General features: G+C 36.1%; 1 protein-coding gene across 1 annotated transcript in view; it reads right to left on the bottom strand.

The window, feature by feature from the left end:
• The window catches only part of Vmat (Vesicular monoamine transporter), a 118,799-nt gene that overhangs the window by 20,523 nt on the left and 79,706 nt on the right, over positions 1–18,570 (bottom strand). Inside the window, exons 4-5 of the mRNA XM_089087601.1 lie at positions 18,443–18,501; positions 13,020–13,103 (exon numbers count right to left, since the gene is read on the bottom strand). Of these exons, the coding sequence (XP_088943727.1) occupies positions 13,020–13,103; positions 18,443–18,501 (143 nt within the window). The remainder of the gene's footprint in view (positions 1–13,019; positions 13,104–18,442; positions 18,502–18,570) is intronic.

Genomic DNA, 18,570 nt, shown 5'->3' with positions numbered 1-18,570 from the left:
AGGTTCCCAATTTTAATGTCATTGTAAGAGCCCCTCGTGTTTCCTCGCCAAATTTAATTTCAGCTGTATTTAAGGTGTTGGTATTTTTGACAAGGTTTGTCGGAAAGTAAAAGGCGGACCAGAAATGGGATTAGACCAAAACTGGCTGTTATTATAATCATTTTCTCCTCTTTACGAATTTTCTTTGTTTTTTCATAATTAGCCAGTGTGGTCTCAGAAATCATTTAAAAGCATAGAGAGAAGGAAGTAAGGGAGCAGCCCCCTCATACACAAAACGATTTCTATGCATTATAAGTTTTAATGCTGATCTTTGCTTTCACTTAAACAAACTTATTTTATATCTAATATTGCTGAGGATTTACCAAAAGGAGGTTAGTGAGATTCTATTTTTATTGAGTCTTTTTCGCTTTTATCACTCTATCATATCACTAAAATATTTGCATTCCATTTCCATCTAGCAATATTTCCATAAGCTAAATGTCACGGTAAAGCACTCAAAATCCAATTTTTAATGGGACAAACTGCTATTTTTTCTTTTTGAATGATTAAAAAAAACTCTAATTAGATTGGAAGAATCGTTGTAAGGCAAGTTTTAAATTTGCCCCATTGAATGTGATAGAAAGCTGATGTGTGTCCGCCATGCCTAATAGGGAAACATGTCAGCCTTAGTTAAAATGCTATCGTTTTTGGACTAGGTAAGTACGCAGAGTTATTTTTTATTTTTTATTTTATTTTTGGGTGGGGGGGGGTCCAATAATGGAAAACAATCTTTATTGATAATTTAAATAAGAAGTGCCTGAAAATTAAAAAGAGCCATTTCGGGGGGGGGCCCTCCCTTTGCACGTGTTCCTGTTCTGGACAAAATGCAAACATATATATGACCTCTGTTTCCGATATCTAAAACTTATTGATTATTTAAAATAACTAGTATAGATAATTAGTTCCGAAAAAAAGCTAAGGTTCACCCTTCCATAAAAGTAATTTGGTCGAACATGGGGAGATCCAGATCTGTTTACTAATCCCTTATTATTTAAAAGGGATTCTCTTAGGCAACGTGTGCTTCTGAGAATGTGAGATATTTTGCGTACTTGGCTCTGCGTTGATTAATTTCAGATAATCATCAAACCAAGTATTCTGGAAGTTCTGAAGGTTCCCAATTTTAATCTTATTATAAGAGTTACTCGTGTTATCTAATAAAATGTGATTTTAGCTATATTTAAGATGTTGGTACTTTAATCATGTTTGTCTGGAAGTAGAAAGCCGGACCAGATATATAATTAGGTAAAATAAAAGTACAGAGTACAGCATTGGACTTTTCAGTCCACACAGGCGGTGCTGGTCTCCGTTTTATAGCCCTTCAGCCAGGAAGCGCAATGGAGGGATGGGGGCCAGCCATTTCAATACTTTTTGTTGTTAAATATGACTATCTTTAAAAATCTATTAGAAGGTGAAATAAAAATAAATCAATGAAAAAAGACTTCGCGATTTAAGTCCCATGATATAGTCGAAGAAGAAATTTAAAAGAAAAAACTGCGTTTAAAAAAAGAATGGAAGTTGCGAATAACAATTTGTACCTTAAGCATATTGAAATTTAAACTTCTTTTGTTTGAAGTTTAAAAGCTGTAGAATTTTCAGTTTGATTAAGTTCTGTGAATTCAAAAGATTTACACATTACTTTTATTTGAAACTGGATTATTTGCATCATTACTGATGTTTGAGATGAAATGGTTTCGAGACGCCACTTTTAATTTAAAATGACGAATTTATCAGCACTATTAAATAGCATAAAAGAAGGCCCATTTCTTTACTGAGTCAGTCGATAGTAATGGTTTGATAGTTGTCAGTGATTAGTTGATTATCTCCCGTCCTTTCTAAGAGTTCTGAAACGTTGGAACCATATGATCAGTTTGTTCAATTAAGGAAGTGTTTTTTTTTCTCTAACTCTACTTTACCTGTTGTACTATAGGATTTTCTCATTGTATACGAAGCCGAATATCTGAATTCGGCAAGGAAAAAACCCCATATCTCCCCTCCCCATGGATTTTGAAAAATACTTTTTTTTTAGTATTTTCTTTATATAAAGGGGGATGGTTTTTTTTTGTGGGGGTGGGGGCAGCACCCAATCCTTAGTGTTTTCACTGAGAAATCTGGTTGTTCTAATTTCATTGAAAAACCGAAAAAACTTAAACTTTCCTCTAGAATTTAAAAAATACAATTGGCTCCCCCGCAATATTTGGGTGAATTATTGTCACTGAGCCAGAGGCGACCAATCTAGCCACACTTCATGGTCTTGATTCTGAAAAAAAAGTCTTTAAGGGCTCGTATTTCATTAAAATTAGTTTCTGCAACAGTATCTCCATTTTTTTCTGCAAAGCCTACTGGTACAAAAATTTAAAACTCCATTCCAATAAACGTGGACTTATGCCATAGTAAGCATGAATTTCAATTATTTCATAGGAGAACCTTGAAAGTATAACTGAATAGTTATTATTTATTATTATCTGGATTTTCTCTCATTTTCTATATTTATTATCAATTCAATGTGTTCAGAGTTCATTTATTGAACAATTAATTTACACAAAATACACAAAAAGCAAATCCCCTTCCTCTCCCCGGAAGGCTCCATGGACAGGAAAACAGGGAAGACAAGAGAAAGAAATAAATATAAAATAAATCGTGAAAATAGTCCGTAGCCTATAATTTACTAATAGCTTTAGGACTATGAGACCGCAACACTTAGGACTTAGGATTACACCGCAACACTTAAACCTTCAAAATGTTGCTAAGAAGGTTAGGACTTTATATACTGTTTCTTCATTTTGTGTAATCAAAGTTTATAGTGATATGAAAGTAGACAACTTTTTTTCGTTTACCCTAATAATTTCACCACCTAAGTGTTTTTTACCAATCATGTGTGCTGCCCTCAAAACTACTACATGTATTTATCGCAAATACAATGTCCTGCTTTTGTATTCCACTGTTCATAATCTCTGTGGTGAGCAGACTATAGGCAACTGAAATTTTTTTTGCTGTTTAAAATGTCTAATTTTTTTTAACTCAAAGCCTTTACCGGGTAAGTAATTTCGGTTTAATCACATCTACGCATCACATACTGGAAACAATGTTTTTTCAAGGGAGAGGGACTAAAAAATAAATAAATTGATAATTTGAGTAAGAAGTCCACAGAAACTGAGAAAAATAGGATTTTTGGGTTGACTCCTAGGCTGCCCCCCCCCTGCGTACGTACCTGAGCACATTCAATAATTATTTCTTACAAACTCATAAATAAAATAACTGCATAAACCCTGCAAATTTAATTTATGTTTACTACTGTTAAAGCTCCAATGCAAGTTCTATTAGAATAGAAAATAACCTTTTCTACAGTTTCTTTTTCTTAGAATCAAAGCTCTTGAAAGAACATGACTCATTCCCTTCAATATTGCTAGAGGCAATCACTCCCAAGTACTTTTTCTATGAGACTTCTTTTGTAAGTAGGAAAAAGTGTTCGGCATTTGCCTTTTATAAGGTGTTATAACCTGCGGCACTCGACGAGAAAACAAACACAATCTTCAAGCTCAAAGAAGCGCTTAGACGATGCGATCATCTGTAGGGACGAATAGTCTATAAGTATGTAGACTATTTGGTTCTATTTGGATCATACAAAATTTGGTTCTGGTTAGCAAAAATGTGTGCATTTAAAAATACAAGAATAAATTAAGAAATAATGGAAGAAATCAAAATCACCTTAAAAACAAACAACAAAAGAATAAATATTTCTTTTATGTTTGATAAGAAAATTGTGCACAAATACTTATACTAAGGGGGTTAGAATTTCGAAAAAAAAAATATTTTCCCTTATGTGACAGTCTTGGCAATTTTTTGCCCTTTCTTTGCACAAATATGCACAGTTTTCCAAAATTTTTCACTTTCGAGTTGAAAACAAAAGCTAAGAAGCCAAATAAGTCACACGAGTAATTTACTAGGCTGAGAGGCTAGGCACCAGCATATGCATAACAGTGCCACCCCATGTACTGACTAAACAAGGAAACACTTTTTTTTAGGATAATATCTTACAGATGAAAGAAACTCTGCTGTAATAAATAAAAAGGCGTTAAGCAAAGCTAAGTATACTGTATCTTGTAGTGTAATCTGTTTTCCTGGTGTAATTATTCAATTTTATAATTGAGGTTGTGAATCGAAGTATTCATTTTTTACAATTGAGGCTGTAAATTGAGGTACTCATTTTTTACAATTGAGGTTGTGAATTAAGGTATTCATTTTTTATAATTGAGGTTGTAAATTGAGGTATTCATTTTTTACAATTCAGGTTGTAAATTGAGCTATTCATTTTTTACAGTTGATGTTGTAAATTGAGGTATTCTTGTTTTTACAATTGAGGTTGTAAATGAAATATTCATTTTCTACAATTGAGGTTGTAAATTGAGGTATTCATTTTTTACAATTGAGGTTATAAATTGAGGTATTCCAGTTTTTACAATTGAGGTTGTAAATTGTAATATTTATTTTCTACAATTGATGTTGTAAATTGAGGTATTCATTTTTTACAATTCAGGTTGTAAATTGAGCTATTCATTTTTTTACAGTTGATGTTGTAAATTGAGGTATTCCAGTTTTTACAATTGAGGTTGTAAATTGAAATATTCATTTTCTACAATTGAGGTTGTAAATTGAGGTATTCATTTTTTACAATTGAGGTTATAAATTGAGGTATTCCAGTTTTTACAATTGAGGTTGTAAATTGTAATATTTATTTTCTACAATTGATGTTGTAAATTGAGTTATTCATTTTTTACAATTCAGGTTGTAAATTGAGCTATTCATTTTTTTACAGTTGATGTTGTAAATTGAGGTATTCCAGTTTTTACAATTGAGGTTGTAAATTGAAATATTCATTTTCTACAATTGAGGTTGTAAATTGAGGTATTCATTTTTTACAATTGAGGTTATAAATTGAGGTATTCCTTTTTTACAATTGAGCTTGTAAATGGAGGTATCAATCTTTCACAATGGAGGTTGTAAATTGAGGTATTCATTTTTTACATTGAGGTTGTATATTGAGGTATTCATTTTTACAATTGAGGTTGTAAATTGAGGTATTCATTTTTTACAATTGAGGCTGTAAATTGAGGTATTCATTTTTTACAATTGAGGTTGTAAATTAAGGTATTCATTTATTACAATTTAGGTTGTAAATTGAGGTATTCATTTTTTACAATTGAGGTTGTAAATTCAGGTATTCATTCTTTACAACTGAGGTTGTAAATTGAGGATATCATTACTTACAGTTGAGGTTGTAAATTGAGGTATTCATTTTTTACAATTGAGGTTGTAAATTGAGGTATTCATTTTTTACAATTGAGGTATTCATAGATGAGCTAGCTCTTGGAAAGCGAAAAACTTTGAGTTGAGTCTATTAATCTAAATTTGTAATTTTAAGTAACGATACGTTCTCTTGGTTACTTGCATTCATTTCTATGTCATTAATTTTTATTTTCCCAATTTGTCGGTTATTACTTCTTCTTGGCTTTTTTCTGGGACTGTTGAAGGACAGTTAACAACGGTATTAAATACCTGCAATTACTTTCGCAGTTATAACCTATTTCTTCTTTGTCAGACAGTCTGTGGTAACAAACTTGTAAGTAAGGAGCGACGCGACTCAATAGTAACTGAAATCCTAAATGATGGAGGTTTGATAACAACAGATACATGAATTGAATTGGATTTTTATTTTTATTACAAAAATTCCTTAAGTTTAATATTACCCTTCAAAAGATACGAACCTGAGAAAATTTGCGTCTGAAAAAGGTGGTTACGCCCTCAAAAAGTCAAGGAACCTTAATCAAAATCACACAATCAGATTCAGCGTATCATAGAACCATAGGGCAGAGGTTTCAAGCTATAAACTGAAAACATGTGGTATTTTGTATTTTTTTTTTGCCAGAAGAAAGGTCATCGATGCGTGTTTATTTATATATTTATTTTTGTTTGTTTTCTTGTTTTCCCTAAGGGTGATTGCATTGAACCAATGGTCCTATTCGAACAAAATTAGAGGGCTCATTTTAACGGAAATTCAAAGTTCTTGTGTCCTTTTCAAGTGACCAAAAAGAGTGGAGGGCTACATTAAAGTCATCTAACCAAAAATTTGAAATATCCATTTTTTTCATCATAGTTGACAAATTTGCCAATTGTTTACATATAGTATTTGCTAATGGAATACATACATACATTGTCGGGGGGATTCTGCAGGGTAGAGATTTTCCACAGGGTGAATTTTCCGTGGGGAGGAAAGTATTCGGGGGTGAACTATCCAGGGGAAGTTTTACACGGGGAACTTTGTCAGAATTCCTAATGTAAAACACAATTTTACATGTGGAGATGTTGGAAATTTTCAACAGGGCTGGAATTTTCTTGGAGATTGTTTCATGAGGGACAAATTTTCCGCGGGAGAAACTCTTCTTGGGGGAATTTCCCGTGGTAAAAACTTTCCATTGAGGGGAGGATTTCCGGCGAAAATTTTCCACAGAGGGAAGATTTCCGGCATGATTTGAAGAACAATCATAAATTAAATAAAGAATACGTCTTTTTTCAAGTGAAAGAAGGTTAAGGAGAATTTTCCTCGCGGAATTATCCGCAGTAAATTTTCTGGGGTTGGGATTTTACACGAGAGGAGCCTTCTATAAAGGAATTTTTTGTGGGGGGATTTTCCTTGGAAGGGGGTGTTGTCAACTAATTTCTCCCTATTCTAATAAACTATCCAAATACAAAAAATTCCTTCTTTATTCTTAAGCAGACAAATTACAACTAACAAAATGAATTGAATAAAGGTTCATTACTGTCCGAGTTCAGCCATCTTGACACTCGCTTAAGCAATCGCACACAGACAGACTTGACATGAAAAAGGATTTAGCTAAAAGTAAAATTTACATAGGAGATTGATGATACCCCTCCCTTCCACAAGAGGGTGGCAGAGACATTCTTAACAACCATCAACACAGTATTACTTAGAATAGCCTTGAAAGACCATCAGCATTTGCGTTCACCGATCTCGGTTGGCTATTAATGGTAAACTTGAATCCTTGCAGAGTTAATGACCAGCGAGTCAAATGAGCGTCGTAACCTCGAGCAATATTAAGCCACCTAAGAGGGCTGTTGTCTGTTTCTACGAACAAATGGCGTCCCTTCATTTAGTACTCGAAGCTTTCAATTCACCATTTGAGAGCAAGAGCTTCTTTTCCAACAGTCGAATAACGTTTTTCAGCTGGGGCCAGTTTCCTTAAACGGAAAATCCTAAACGGCCTTGACCTTACTTTCCAATGGGACAATTTCCCCATTTCCAATGCGGTGACATAGGTAACAAACCTCATTCTGAGCCATTCTAATCTTTCTAGGGTGGATACTCAAACCTGCTTCTTGTATGCTCTCTAGCGTTCTTTTAACATGTGCCAGGTGCTCCTCCCTAGAGTCAATAAAGATGACAATATCATATAAATAGGAACGAATGAATGCCTTACAGGGCTCTAAAACCTTATCTGTAAGACGCTGAAAGGTCGCGAGAGCACCATGTAAGTCGAATGGCATGACCAGAAACTGATAGAGTCCGGAAGACGTCTGGAATGTCGTCTTTTCCCGGCTACCTTTCTCAATTTCGATCTACCAGTACCCTCTAACTCAGGCTAGAACACTAAATTTTTATTGCTGCCAACCGTCTCCAGGAGCTCGTCTATATGAAGTAAAGGATACCCATCAAAACGAGATATATTGTTAAGCCCATGATTGTCAAGACAGAAACATAGCGATCCGTCCGATTTTTCGACTATGACGACTGGAGAGCACCATGGACGAGAAGAGGGTTCGATGATGCCCAAGCCGAGCATGCGATTGACTTCCTGTTTAACGGTGACCTGTTGGCTTTGCGGCATGCGATGTAGCCTCTGCCTCAAAGGTCGTGACTCACCGGTATTAATCCGATGTTTCACGATCCTAGTTCTTCTCGGTGTCCCTGAGAAAGTTTCTTGGAAATCCAGAAATAGACTTAACAGCTCTTCCTTCCTCTTTTCGCCCATGTGAGTTTCTTATTCACACAGACCAGAAAAAACTTCGCTGTCGCCACCGTTCATATGTTCGCATACGTTCAGACTACTGTCAAAGGCTGTCATCGAAAATTCTGGCAGTCTCCTCTCGAATCGCCACAGAAGGTTGATGTGAAGTATTCTGTATTTCTTCCTCGCTTCTGGCATCTCAAATTTCATAATTGAGATGCCAATTTTCTGCATGACTTTAAAAAGGCCTTGTCACCGCATTTCCAACTTGTGCCCACCTGCAGGCAGAAGCACTAAAACTTCATCTCCCTCCTGAAGTTCTCGAGGCTTTGCACGACGGTCGAATCGCTTCTTTTGTTGGCTCGCTGCTTTTGTCCAGTTTTGTTGAGCTGCCTTCATCAGTTTTTCAATGCACGAGCGTACTTGCAACAGTTCAGCAGTTGGTCGGTTTTGTCTTAGAGTTTTGTCCAGTGGTCCTCTTAGTCGCCTACCATACAGGAGTTCGAAGGGGCTGAAAATAAGTGAAGTGAACTGTTTGCGATACGGAACAAAATGTAGAGGATGTACAGGCCATTCCTTTGTATTGTCCATAACATATTTCTTAAGCAAGTGGATTAAGGTTCCATTGAATCTTTCCACCAGCCCATCAGTTTGAGGATGATATGGAGAAGTCTTTGTTGCCTTTATAACAAGCATTTTATAAACTTCCCTTAAACTTCTGAACAGAAAGTTTGTTCCTTGGTTTGTCAAAATCTCAAAAGGGACTCCAGCTTGGCAAAAGAATTGTTCGAGGACCTCCGCAATCTTTCTTGCATTGGTCGTCCGTAGAAGTAAGGCTTCCAGATATCTTTTGGCATGATCCAAAATTACAAGCAGAAACCGATGACCATTACGTGATGATGTTAATGGCCCAACAATTTCCATAGCCACGCGGTAGAAGGGCTCTTCCACTATGGTAAGGAAATCAGGGGTACCTTATCCTTCGCTTTCAGCCTAGCGGTGAGCTGACACGGCTTAGACGGTTAAATATATTTTTGGACATCTCATCTTACTCCTGGCCAGAGGAACGATTCAAAATCTGATCACAAGTCCGCTGGTTACCAGTATGTCCACTTAACGGCGAGTCTTGGGCCAACTACATGACGAAGAATCTGCAAGACTTAGGCACAACAAGTTGCAATACCTCCTCGATCTCTGACGAAGTCTTCTTCCTATACAGCACACCATCAAGGATATCATAGCTTTCACGTACCGGGGCTTGCTTGAAACAACTTACCGAGATTTTGTTAGCCTCCTGTAGTCGTTTGAGTTCATCCCCAGTCAGCTAATCCGGTATTATCTCCTGAGTTGTACCCTACGAAAGAGGCTTTTACAAATCAAGTTCTATGCGTTCCTCTTTTTGACTCCTTTTTCGTCTGTTAGGCCTCCAAGTGTTTCCAGGATCCACATATATTGTTCAAATATCCTCTTCTGGAAGATCCACTCCCCCATCCTTTGGAGAAGGTGAATCAGGAATGCTCGGCATTGGAGGCGAGTCAATCATCTTTGGTACGGATTCATCCTGTTTAAGCTTTTCAGGCGAGTAATCCTTTTTCCTTGTGCCGAAAAGAACTTTGATATTAGGCAATTTCTTTCCAAAGTGCTGACTGCAAAGCTCATTGAAAAGAGGAAATGATGTCCCTAGGATCACGTCCACAGGTAATTCGATTGAGACAGCAACGGGTACTTACTTACTTAAAGCTCTTGCTCGGCAGCGTCACCAGCGTAGAGGGAATCAGTCGTCAGCGCCGTCAGTCTTCTCCAGAGTGGTCGGTTCAGGGCGAGGGTTGTCGCTTCATTCAGGTTGATGTTTCTGGAGGCGAGCCGATCACGGATGCCGATCAACGGGTATGCAGACACTGAAACCTTCCCTTCTCCTTCCTATCTGGATGTGAACGTCTTTACTAGGATACGATTTGCAGTCTCCATGAACGCAGCAAACTTCAGTCTTATTTGAAGGAAAGCTATCGTCCGGCATATACTTCTTATGCATGATACATAGGGTGGCACCATTGTTGACCAGGAAAGTTGCTGGTTGCTCTTCAATTTCGCCTTCTAAATAGAAACGTTCCCTTGCATCCTACAATTGGCTAAGATTTCGAGCTAGAAGAGTTCGTTTCTTTGGCTGTCGGCCGTCCTTAGCCCTATGTTCTTTCTTCCCCCAGTTATAACAGCTTTGATAATTCTTCTGTGACGGGGAGCTGCAAGTGGCTGAATTTTGTGGGTCTTTCTTCTGTCTTAGGCCTCTCTTCGTGATTTTGAGTTTCTCGAGATTTGTCTTGTTTCCGTGGCAAATTGTTCGAATCTAGTTTTTCGTCTCTTCTGGCGAGAAAGAACGAATCTGCTAATCTGCATACTTCCTCCAAAGGCGGCTGGTCGAGTTCTTTGAGACGTATGTGTAGTTGGTCATTTTCATAGTACCCATAAATACTTCAACCTCAATCAGTCGAAGAATATCATCTATTTTCGGTCCGAAAATCTCAGGATCTGTTTCTGTTTTGTAATTCTGGAACTCAAAGCATTTGATAGATAGTCGCTCCAGGCTTCTCCCATAGTCGATGAAAGACTGATCTGCCTCCTTCTGTTGGGAGCGGAAACGAAGTCGGTAGGCTTCTGATCTGACACTAAAACTACGAAGAACTGCCTGTTTGACCTCATCATAGTCGCTAATTCGGTAATTTGATCGCTAATTTGGTGGAAGCATCGAACTAGCTTCGGCGGCTTTTCCTGACAGCAAACCACGCAGCCTCATTGCCCATGTCGACTTTGTCCCATTGGTTTTGGATAGCCACACACTCGAAAGTGTTGAGGTATGTATCAATGTCCTCATCATTGCTGAGCTTTCCTATTGAAATAAGCGACATCTCTGCTGTTGCGGTTGTGTTATGAATTGGAGCTCGGGCTGCGTGAAAGGCGGGACTAAAATGCGTGGCAAAGGCAGCAAAACGGACAGTCATCGCTTTCATGCTCAACCTGACGGTCTCTTTTAGCAGGGCTACAAATGTCTCTTGGTCCATAGTGACGCGTTGATCTATGCCAACGACAGTGTCACCTGAATTATCCTGGGATCGGGTTGACTCCTTTTCTCCTTCTTCCTCTGAACTTCCTGTCTTTGCTTCTAGTGGTAAACGTATGCTAGCCTTCAACTCCAATTCTACCAAGGCAGATGTCTCCCACCTGGCGTCGTAGCCACTAAGATTTAAAGCAACGGAACGATTGGAAGACGTACTAGTCTCGGGCTGAACAGTCAGTCGATAATAGCTTTTTGAAGCCTCTTGAGCACTTTGAGCACTGATTCGGTGGCTCCGTCGACAAATTTGGGTTTCCAGTGACTTGTGGGGTGTTTGGTAAGTGTTGTTATCACTTGCAAGCTCCTGTCACCTTGGCATCCAGCTGTCAAGCAATACGAGAGTAATATACAATTACTGCAAAATTTGGTATAGAACGAATGCGACAGTAATATAAAATTACGGCAAAATTTGGAGTAAATCGGAGCCCTAACTACACTGAATGGTATCATGCAGAGCCGGGACTTGAAACCTCTGCCGCTCTAACAAGACTAGCGCTTACCCACTTTATTATAGAACACAGGATAAAGGCACTAAGTTTAACCGGTCCACACAGATTCATCTTTACCGCTGCACCACCGATAAGCTGCCTTAGAACACACGGAATATTCTTTCAAAACTAAGTTGCGTTTACTACTTTAATTTACTATTTATTGGAATTTCTGACCAATATAAAAAATTAGTCATACGGCAATATAAATCAAATAACCAACAAGGTATCTTTATCTAAAAAGTCCAATTTGATTTACTATCTTTTACGTAACTATTCTTTTAATTAATTCAATTCTCATAAAAATTCACTTTAATTGTTTAAAATAACACCGTAAAAAAAAAAAAAAACTGATTTTTCATTTCCTTAACTTTTTCACACGGCGAAATTCAATCTGGCATAAAAATTTACCTCGTCACAAGTGAAACGTGTTTCAGTATCCCACTTCTGGCACCAATTTGTTGCCGACTAATTTCTCCCTATTCTAATAAACTATCCAAATACGAAAAATCTCTTGTTTATTCTTAAACAGACAAATCATACATAACGAAAATGAATAAAATAGAAGTTCATGGCAATCTAAGTTTAGCGGCTCAGCCATCTAAACACCCACTTACGCAATCACACACAGAGAAAGACTTGACATGAAAAAGGATTTAGCTAAAAGTATAATTTACATAGGTGATTCATGACAGGGTGGTGGATTTTCTGGCATTATTTGAAAAACGATCTGAAAAAAAATAAAAAAAGTTGCTTTTAACTAATAGTATAGAGCAACATTAGAATGAACATGAACTATTCCGTATATGAAGGAGGATACCCCTTCTTCAACCCTTGCTCTTTATGCCAAGGTCTTAAAGCTCTTTAAAAATACTGGTAATTCATATTCGCCGGCCCTTGTGTTTGAGCAGTTTTCCTTAAAGAATTGTGACAAAAAGTGAAACTTCAGCGTAAAGAGCAAGGGTTGACGAGGAGGTAGCACCCCTCCTGTATAGAATATTTCGCGTTTGTTTCAAGTTTTAATTTTGCTCCTTACTTTCAGTTGAAAAAATTTGTTTTTGCTTAATTATACTTAAAATACGCGTTCAAGTAGTGCAAAATAAATACCAAATCTATAATAAGATGCACAAATGCCACTATACCCTATTTTTTTAAGGGGGGGGGGAGGAGGTTGAGATGTGGCAAAACCACAGCGATTTTTATAATTTTTTGTTATTTTATTTTGACTTTTCTGGTCATTGTAATTTCCATTAGTTTTAAATTAAATCTCTTCATTAATAGCAATCCCTGCTTGTTCTATATGTTGACCTAGCTCTTTATTTCATTGACACAATTTACTGTTTTAAGGTAATACAAGCCTACCTGATACACTGGAGCATGAAGACCCAATTCCCTGAAGAGCTCTGGCAATGAAGAGGATGCTATAATCTCTTCCAAAAGCGAAAACTAAAATAAAAGAAGGATCTGGTCACAACTTTGTCATGATTTGGAGCTTATGCTTATTCTATTTGTTAGTAAAAAGACAACTCTAGATTAAGTTTCCAAATATGCAATTATAAGTTATCTAAAAAAAGTTTGGATTATAATTCCAACAGACCTAGAAAGTTCCTTTTATCCTGTGAGTTCTTGACATACAGACATTACGGGATCTCTACCAACTAATTTATGATAATATTAGTTTAAGCTTAAGAAAACTTCACTAAAAAGACGAGTATAAGCTTTGAGCTTAGAAAAGAAGTGACCAAAGATTACAATTTAGAAGCCAAACCAAACTGAACTTTTCTTTGCAAAAACAAAAACAAAAACAAAACCTAGATAATAAACGCTTTCTTGTAGGGGAATTTATTTTGTGAGTGGCAGAACTATAAAAATCCTAGCTCAGCTAGAAATTTGTGATACATTATTTATCCTTATGTACGACGTAGGCTACAAGGTATGGAATCAAAATATGTACTAGTTTTTGAGTGGAAAGAGAAAAAAAAAGTAAGGTAAACGTGCTTAAAAGAAGAATAAACACTAAGAACGTCAAATTGTGATAACATCACATAAACAAGTGAAACAACAGGTGGTAACCATAATATTGTTTGCTATAATCACGGAAAGGAAAATATATTTAAAGTGTTAAACCCGTGTGGTGGGGTATATTTTCAGGGCTTTCTGCTGTTACACTTTTGACTGTAGATTTTACGCTTATTATTATGATTTATCCATTCTAACAACATTTGAAAGGATATAGTATTCTGGTACAGCCTTCACAGTTATATTAAGGGGCTATTAGATGATTTACTCCCTTTATCATTTATCCTTTTAGGACGAACGGTTCATTAGGTTGCTTTTGTTCCAATATTTTGGCCTTCTTTTGTTCAATATTGCTTTTATCATCAATGGAAAGTCGAAATTCGTAAGCTTCTTAGAAGACTTTCATTTCAGATGCAACAGGCAGGAAATATTGGAAAGAAATTCTTATAACAGCTGAAAGATCCTTAAAAGATATTCACTAAATAGAAAAAAAAATTAGCTTTTATGGTTGCTAATTTGGTAGTGTTTGGAAATGGAAGCTTCAAATAATCTTATATCGTCTTGGTTTTTGATTGCCTATCGTTTTCAGCAAAATTTGGTACTATCAACTTAATGATAATTTTGCTGACAATGTCGCTAATTTCTAGGTTATTGCTAAGTAGGTGGTTCCATTCAATAGTATGACTACTTTGAGCTGAATCAAAAGAGTCATAACTTCTGTACAAAAAAGGGTTTTTCAGAGTAAAATGAAAATAATCTCTACGGTAAACTAAGCAACAGCTATAAAGTGCACCATTATAAACTTTTTTTTGGGAGAGGGGGGGGGGGGGTGAAACTTTTAGTAGGGTGAAATTTCTCCAATAGGCCTGCCTGAAATATCCTTAGTTAATTAATTTCTCTAGTTAATTAATTGTGTTGCCTTTACTATACCCTCCTTCTCCTACTGCAAAGGCTCTTCTTAAGTTCTGACGCTCCTCATTATCAAAGCTACTTCTGCAGTTACAAGCTATTTGATATACCTCTTTTTTCACGAGTGACTGGGGTCCTTTTCATTTGCATAAGAGCTACTTACAACACTGAAACTGCTTTAGAAAGTAATAAAAAAAGAATATTTTTTAGTCAGTTCCTTTTTAATTCGGTTCTAATTTTCTGAATGTTAAGAAAAGGAAGTATAATGATTTTTTTCAGAGTTCTGTATATAAAGCAGTTTAATTTTGACGAGATGTCTATTTTTCCTTTTAGTAAGTGTATTACTTATGAGAGTGATAAATAACCGTGTCTCTCAGAGGATACCTCAAGAGGATGTCATCAACAGCGTGTAACTCTTTTTAAATTAAATAAAAGACAAGTTTTTCCAATGAAGGTAAGGAGCAACATTAAAACTCAGAAGAAACATAAATTATTCCGTACATGAGGGGGTTGCCCCCCTGCACGATATTTTTTTCTTCACGCTTAAGTTTTTTTAGCACTATTAAAAAAACTTCTTATTCTAATTAAACGGTCCTTGTGTTTCAGGAGTCGTCCTTATAGAATTGAACAAACAGTAAAACTTCAGCGTAAAGAGCAAGGTACCATGGCAGGGGGGGTAACCCTCCTCATATACGGAAAAATTTATGTTAATTTTAAGTTTTGGTGATGCACCTTACTTTCAATTGAAAAAAAAAACTTGTTCTTTATTTAATTTCTGATCGTTTTTCAAATAATACCGGTAAATCCGGCTCCCCCTCCACGAGAGACTCACTCCCTTCACGGGAAACTCGTCCATGAAAAGTAAGCGGAATTAACGTATCTACTCTCTTAAAACGAGCAATAACTGTGTATGTATGTATGCATAATTTTTTTCGCAAAAATGGCGTCGTATTTTTTTTTTTTTTAATTGGCGTCCTGAAATTTTCTAGCCTGAAAAAACGATCTAGATAAGTCACGAGTTAGATGAAATTCATTTAGAGCCTAAATTTTGGAAACTTACTTTCCTTTTGAATGACGTCACATTTTTCATCAGTCTTGTAATGACATCAGGCACTAATATAAATGGCTCCATGGATGTTACAGCGATATTTGACATCTACATCATAATATCTATTTTAATGACTTCAATCATAGTATAGAACTAGCTATGCATAGGAAAATCTATCAGTCTATTATTCAAAAGCTTTCTAAGCAGTTCTATAAGCGTAAATAAATGCTAAGATGAAGACCCAAAAAACAAAATTTACAATTGATATAAATGATGATTGTTTGGAACAAGAAGAAATTTTTGTTCACCACCTGAGTCGTCAAAAGTCATAAGACAAAGAGAACGACCCGAAAAACTCAGCTTCACAATGGGTGAAAATGAACAACCTGGACCATCTAATGAAACAAGGCCAATCTTAGCAGCTAAAGCAAAGGAAATGGTAACATTTCTGAAGTAACTAAAATTCAAAATCAAGAACAAAAAACTATACTGTTAGAAGACAGCGTCAACAAGAATTTCAACTATTCAAGATGTGTGGTTAGAAGACAAGGGATAGTGAAGATCAGAACGAATCAAAAGCAAAAAGGGAAGAAGAAAGAAATATGTGGTTAGAAAAACAACGCCGTCTCAATATTCGACGCCAACAGGCTGGGGTACAGAAATCAGTAGAGACCTACAAAAATGCTGCAAATTATGCAATTTTAAATTACAAGTCATTGGGACCCTTTAACGTTGTATGTATTCACTGTGGAACCTTCCAATTCCTGAGGAAAGAAGAGCAAATGAAGGTGATTCACTTGGAGATTGCTACTTGCATAGTCTAGTTGTATTGCCACCTCCACATTTTCCAAATGAATTGGTTTTCCTTTCTTTAGGACGTCATTTGCTCTCTGAAGAATTTCACAAACGAATCTAAAATTTAAACTCATGTTTAGTCTTAGCTTCATTTAAAGTAAGCAATGATTGAACCATCAATAGGCGTATTTTTTTAGTTTCAAAGTTGCTAGACAACTTATCACAAAATCAATTTCGTGGCACATCCATCATAAACCGCTAAAATTAATTTGAAACACCTTCATGTGGCCAAATGTACTTTTTAGACCCTGATGACGCTGTTGAAGGACGTCTTACACATCCTTTAAATTATGTGATCTCTTGTAATCTAATGGATCTCTTGGAAGAAATAGTAAGGGCCACAAACAACTATGCCAAAGGCTATAAAGTTGCACAAAGTGGAGGATGATGTAAATTAACGTGCTGCTTCATTGGGAAAACAACCTCAAAAAGTGCAGCTCGTTTTCAGTGTGCCAGATGGTGTGGATTAAAGACGGTTCTTGCAAGTAATAAAGTATGCGCTGTTCTTACTGATGGCTTTCTGTTCAATCAAATGGTTGTGAAATAAAGTAGCAAAAATGTTTTCAGTTTAAAAAATACCGACCATCGCGTGGAGCCCTTTACCTACCCATTGATTTTTCCAACTGGAACGTCAGGATGGACATTGGATATGCCACCTCAAATACCTTATCACCTGGAGTAAATTGAATTTACTTCAGAATTCCATAATTCAATTGAGGCTGCAGATTTGTAACCCCATGATTTAAAAATGAAAAATAGAAGAGTATTGCTTATGAGTAACTTAGATATTTAAGGGATGTGTAATGGAGCCCGTCTTATTGTTACTGAATTATGCGACGAAATTGTTAAAGTAAATATAACGACTTGAAAAAATCAGGAAAAGAAGTTCATATTTCTCGGGTTACACTCAACGAAATTAAATTCCACTTCGACCGGCATCGGCGATGACAATAAGAAAATCACAAGGGAAAACTTTCGAGTTTGTTGGCGTCAACCTCTGTACACCTGTTTTTAATCATGGTATGTTGTGCGTGACATTTTCTCGTTCTAAATGGCAACGTAGCTACCATTCATAACAAGTTCTGCTGCCACTTAAAAAATGAACAATGAACATAATGCTGTGTGGAAGAAAGCATTGAATACTGCCACCAAAACATATTTTTGTTAGAATTATATGCCTTTTAGTTATTTAAACGAGCCACAATTGTGCATATGTTTGATTAATGTTTTCTATTTATATCAACTTTTGTGTTGTAACATTGATGTAGTCATCTAAATTTTCAAAAAGTCTTGCAGAAAACCTTGTGTGTCTATGAATTTTTGTTTTTTTTTCGGGTGTGTTTTCTTGTGATGAGGAATCCGATTTGTTTTGCTCCCAGGTGGATAAACGTTTATTAGTTTTTTTTTGTAGATAATATTTGGCGTAGAAGTGTAACCACGACTGCAGCAAATTTCTTGAATGAACGAAGTCAGTTTTTTCTGGTTTTGTCTGGTTTTTTCACTATTTTTTTCTATATCAAAATCCAAATTAAATTTTGTATTAACTAGTGATCCTTTACATCTCGTGCTTTTCTTCATGCACAGAAAGATTTTAGTGCTAATGACTGCTCAGCTGCGGTAAAAAGTTGGTATGTTACAGAGCAAAACAAATCAAAGGACTCCACAAAAACAGAAAATTTACTTCAGATGTAATGACTGACATTAGCGACCTGTTGCTTATACTAACAGTTCTTCCTTTAGGGATCAAAGATAAGTCAAAAAAAGTTTGATGCTACCACATAGATTGTTGAACTAGTTTTGTAAAAGGGCAAAGGATTGAATCTCCAAGTGACGCAAGTATTGAAAAGCCATTCAATATGCGTAAAACTAACTTTATTCCATTTAATTTTGAGCCTTCCAAATATAATTTAGACAATGTATGAATTTAATAATGCATCAATAAAAATAGACTTACTTATGGTCGAGACAAACATAATGAAGAAACCAATGAACATAGGTATACTGTAGCCGATCCTGAAAAAGTAAGCACATATATAATATATTTAGGAACATGAAAAACGCCCTGAACAGTGCCTTATTAGA

This window comes from Artemia sp. Qi Xiang Cuo, chromosome 4 (assembly GCF_049724085.1).
Source record: "Artemia sp. Qi Xiang Cuo chromosome 4, ASM4972408v1, whole genome shotgun sequence".
Lineage (NCBI taxonomy): Eukaryota > Metazoa > Arthropoda > Branchiopoda > Anostraca > Artemiidae > Artemia > Artemia sp. Qi Xiang Cuo.
The sequence above is the reverse complement of the archived record's forward strand: the minus strand, read 5'-3'. Positions and strand labels throughout refer to the sequence as shown.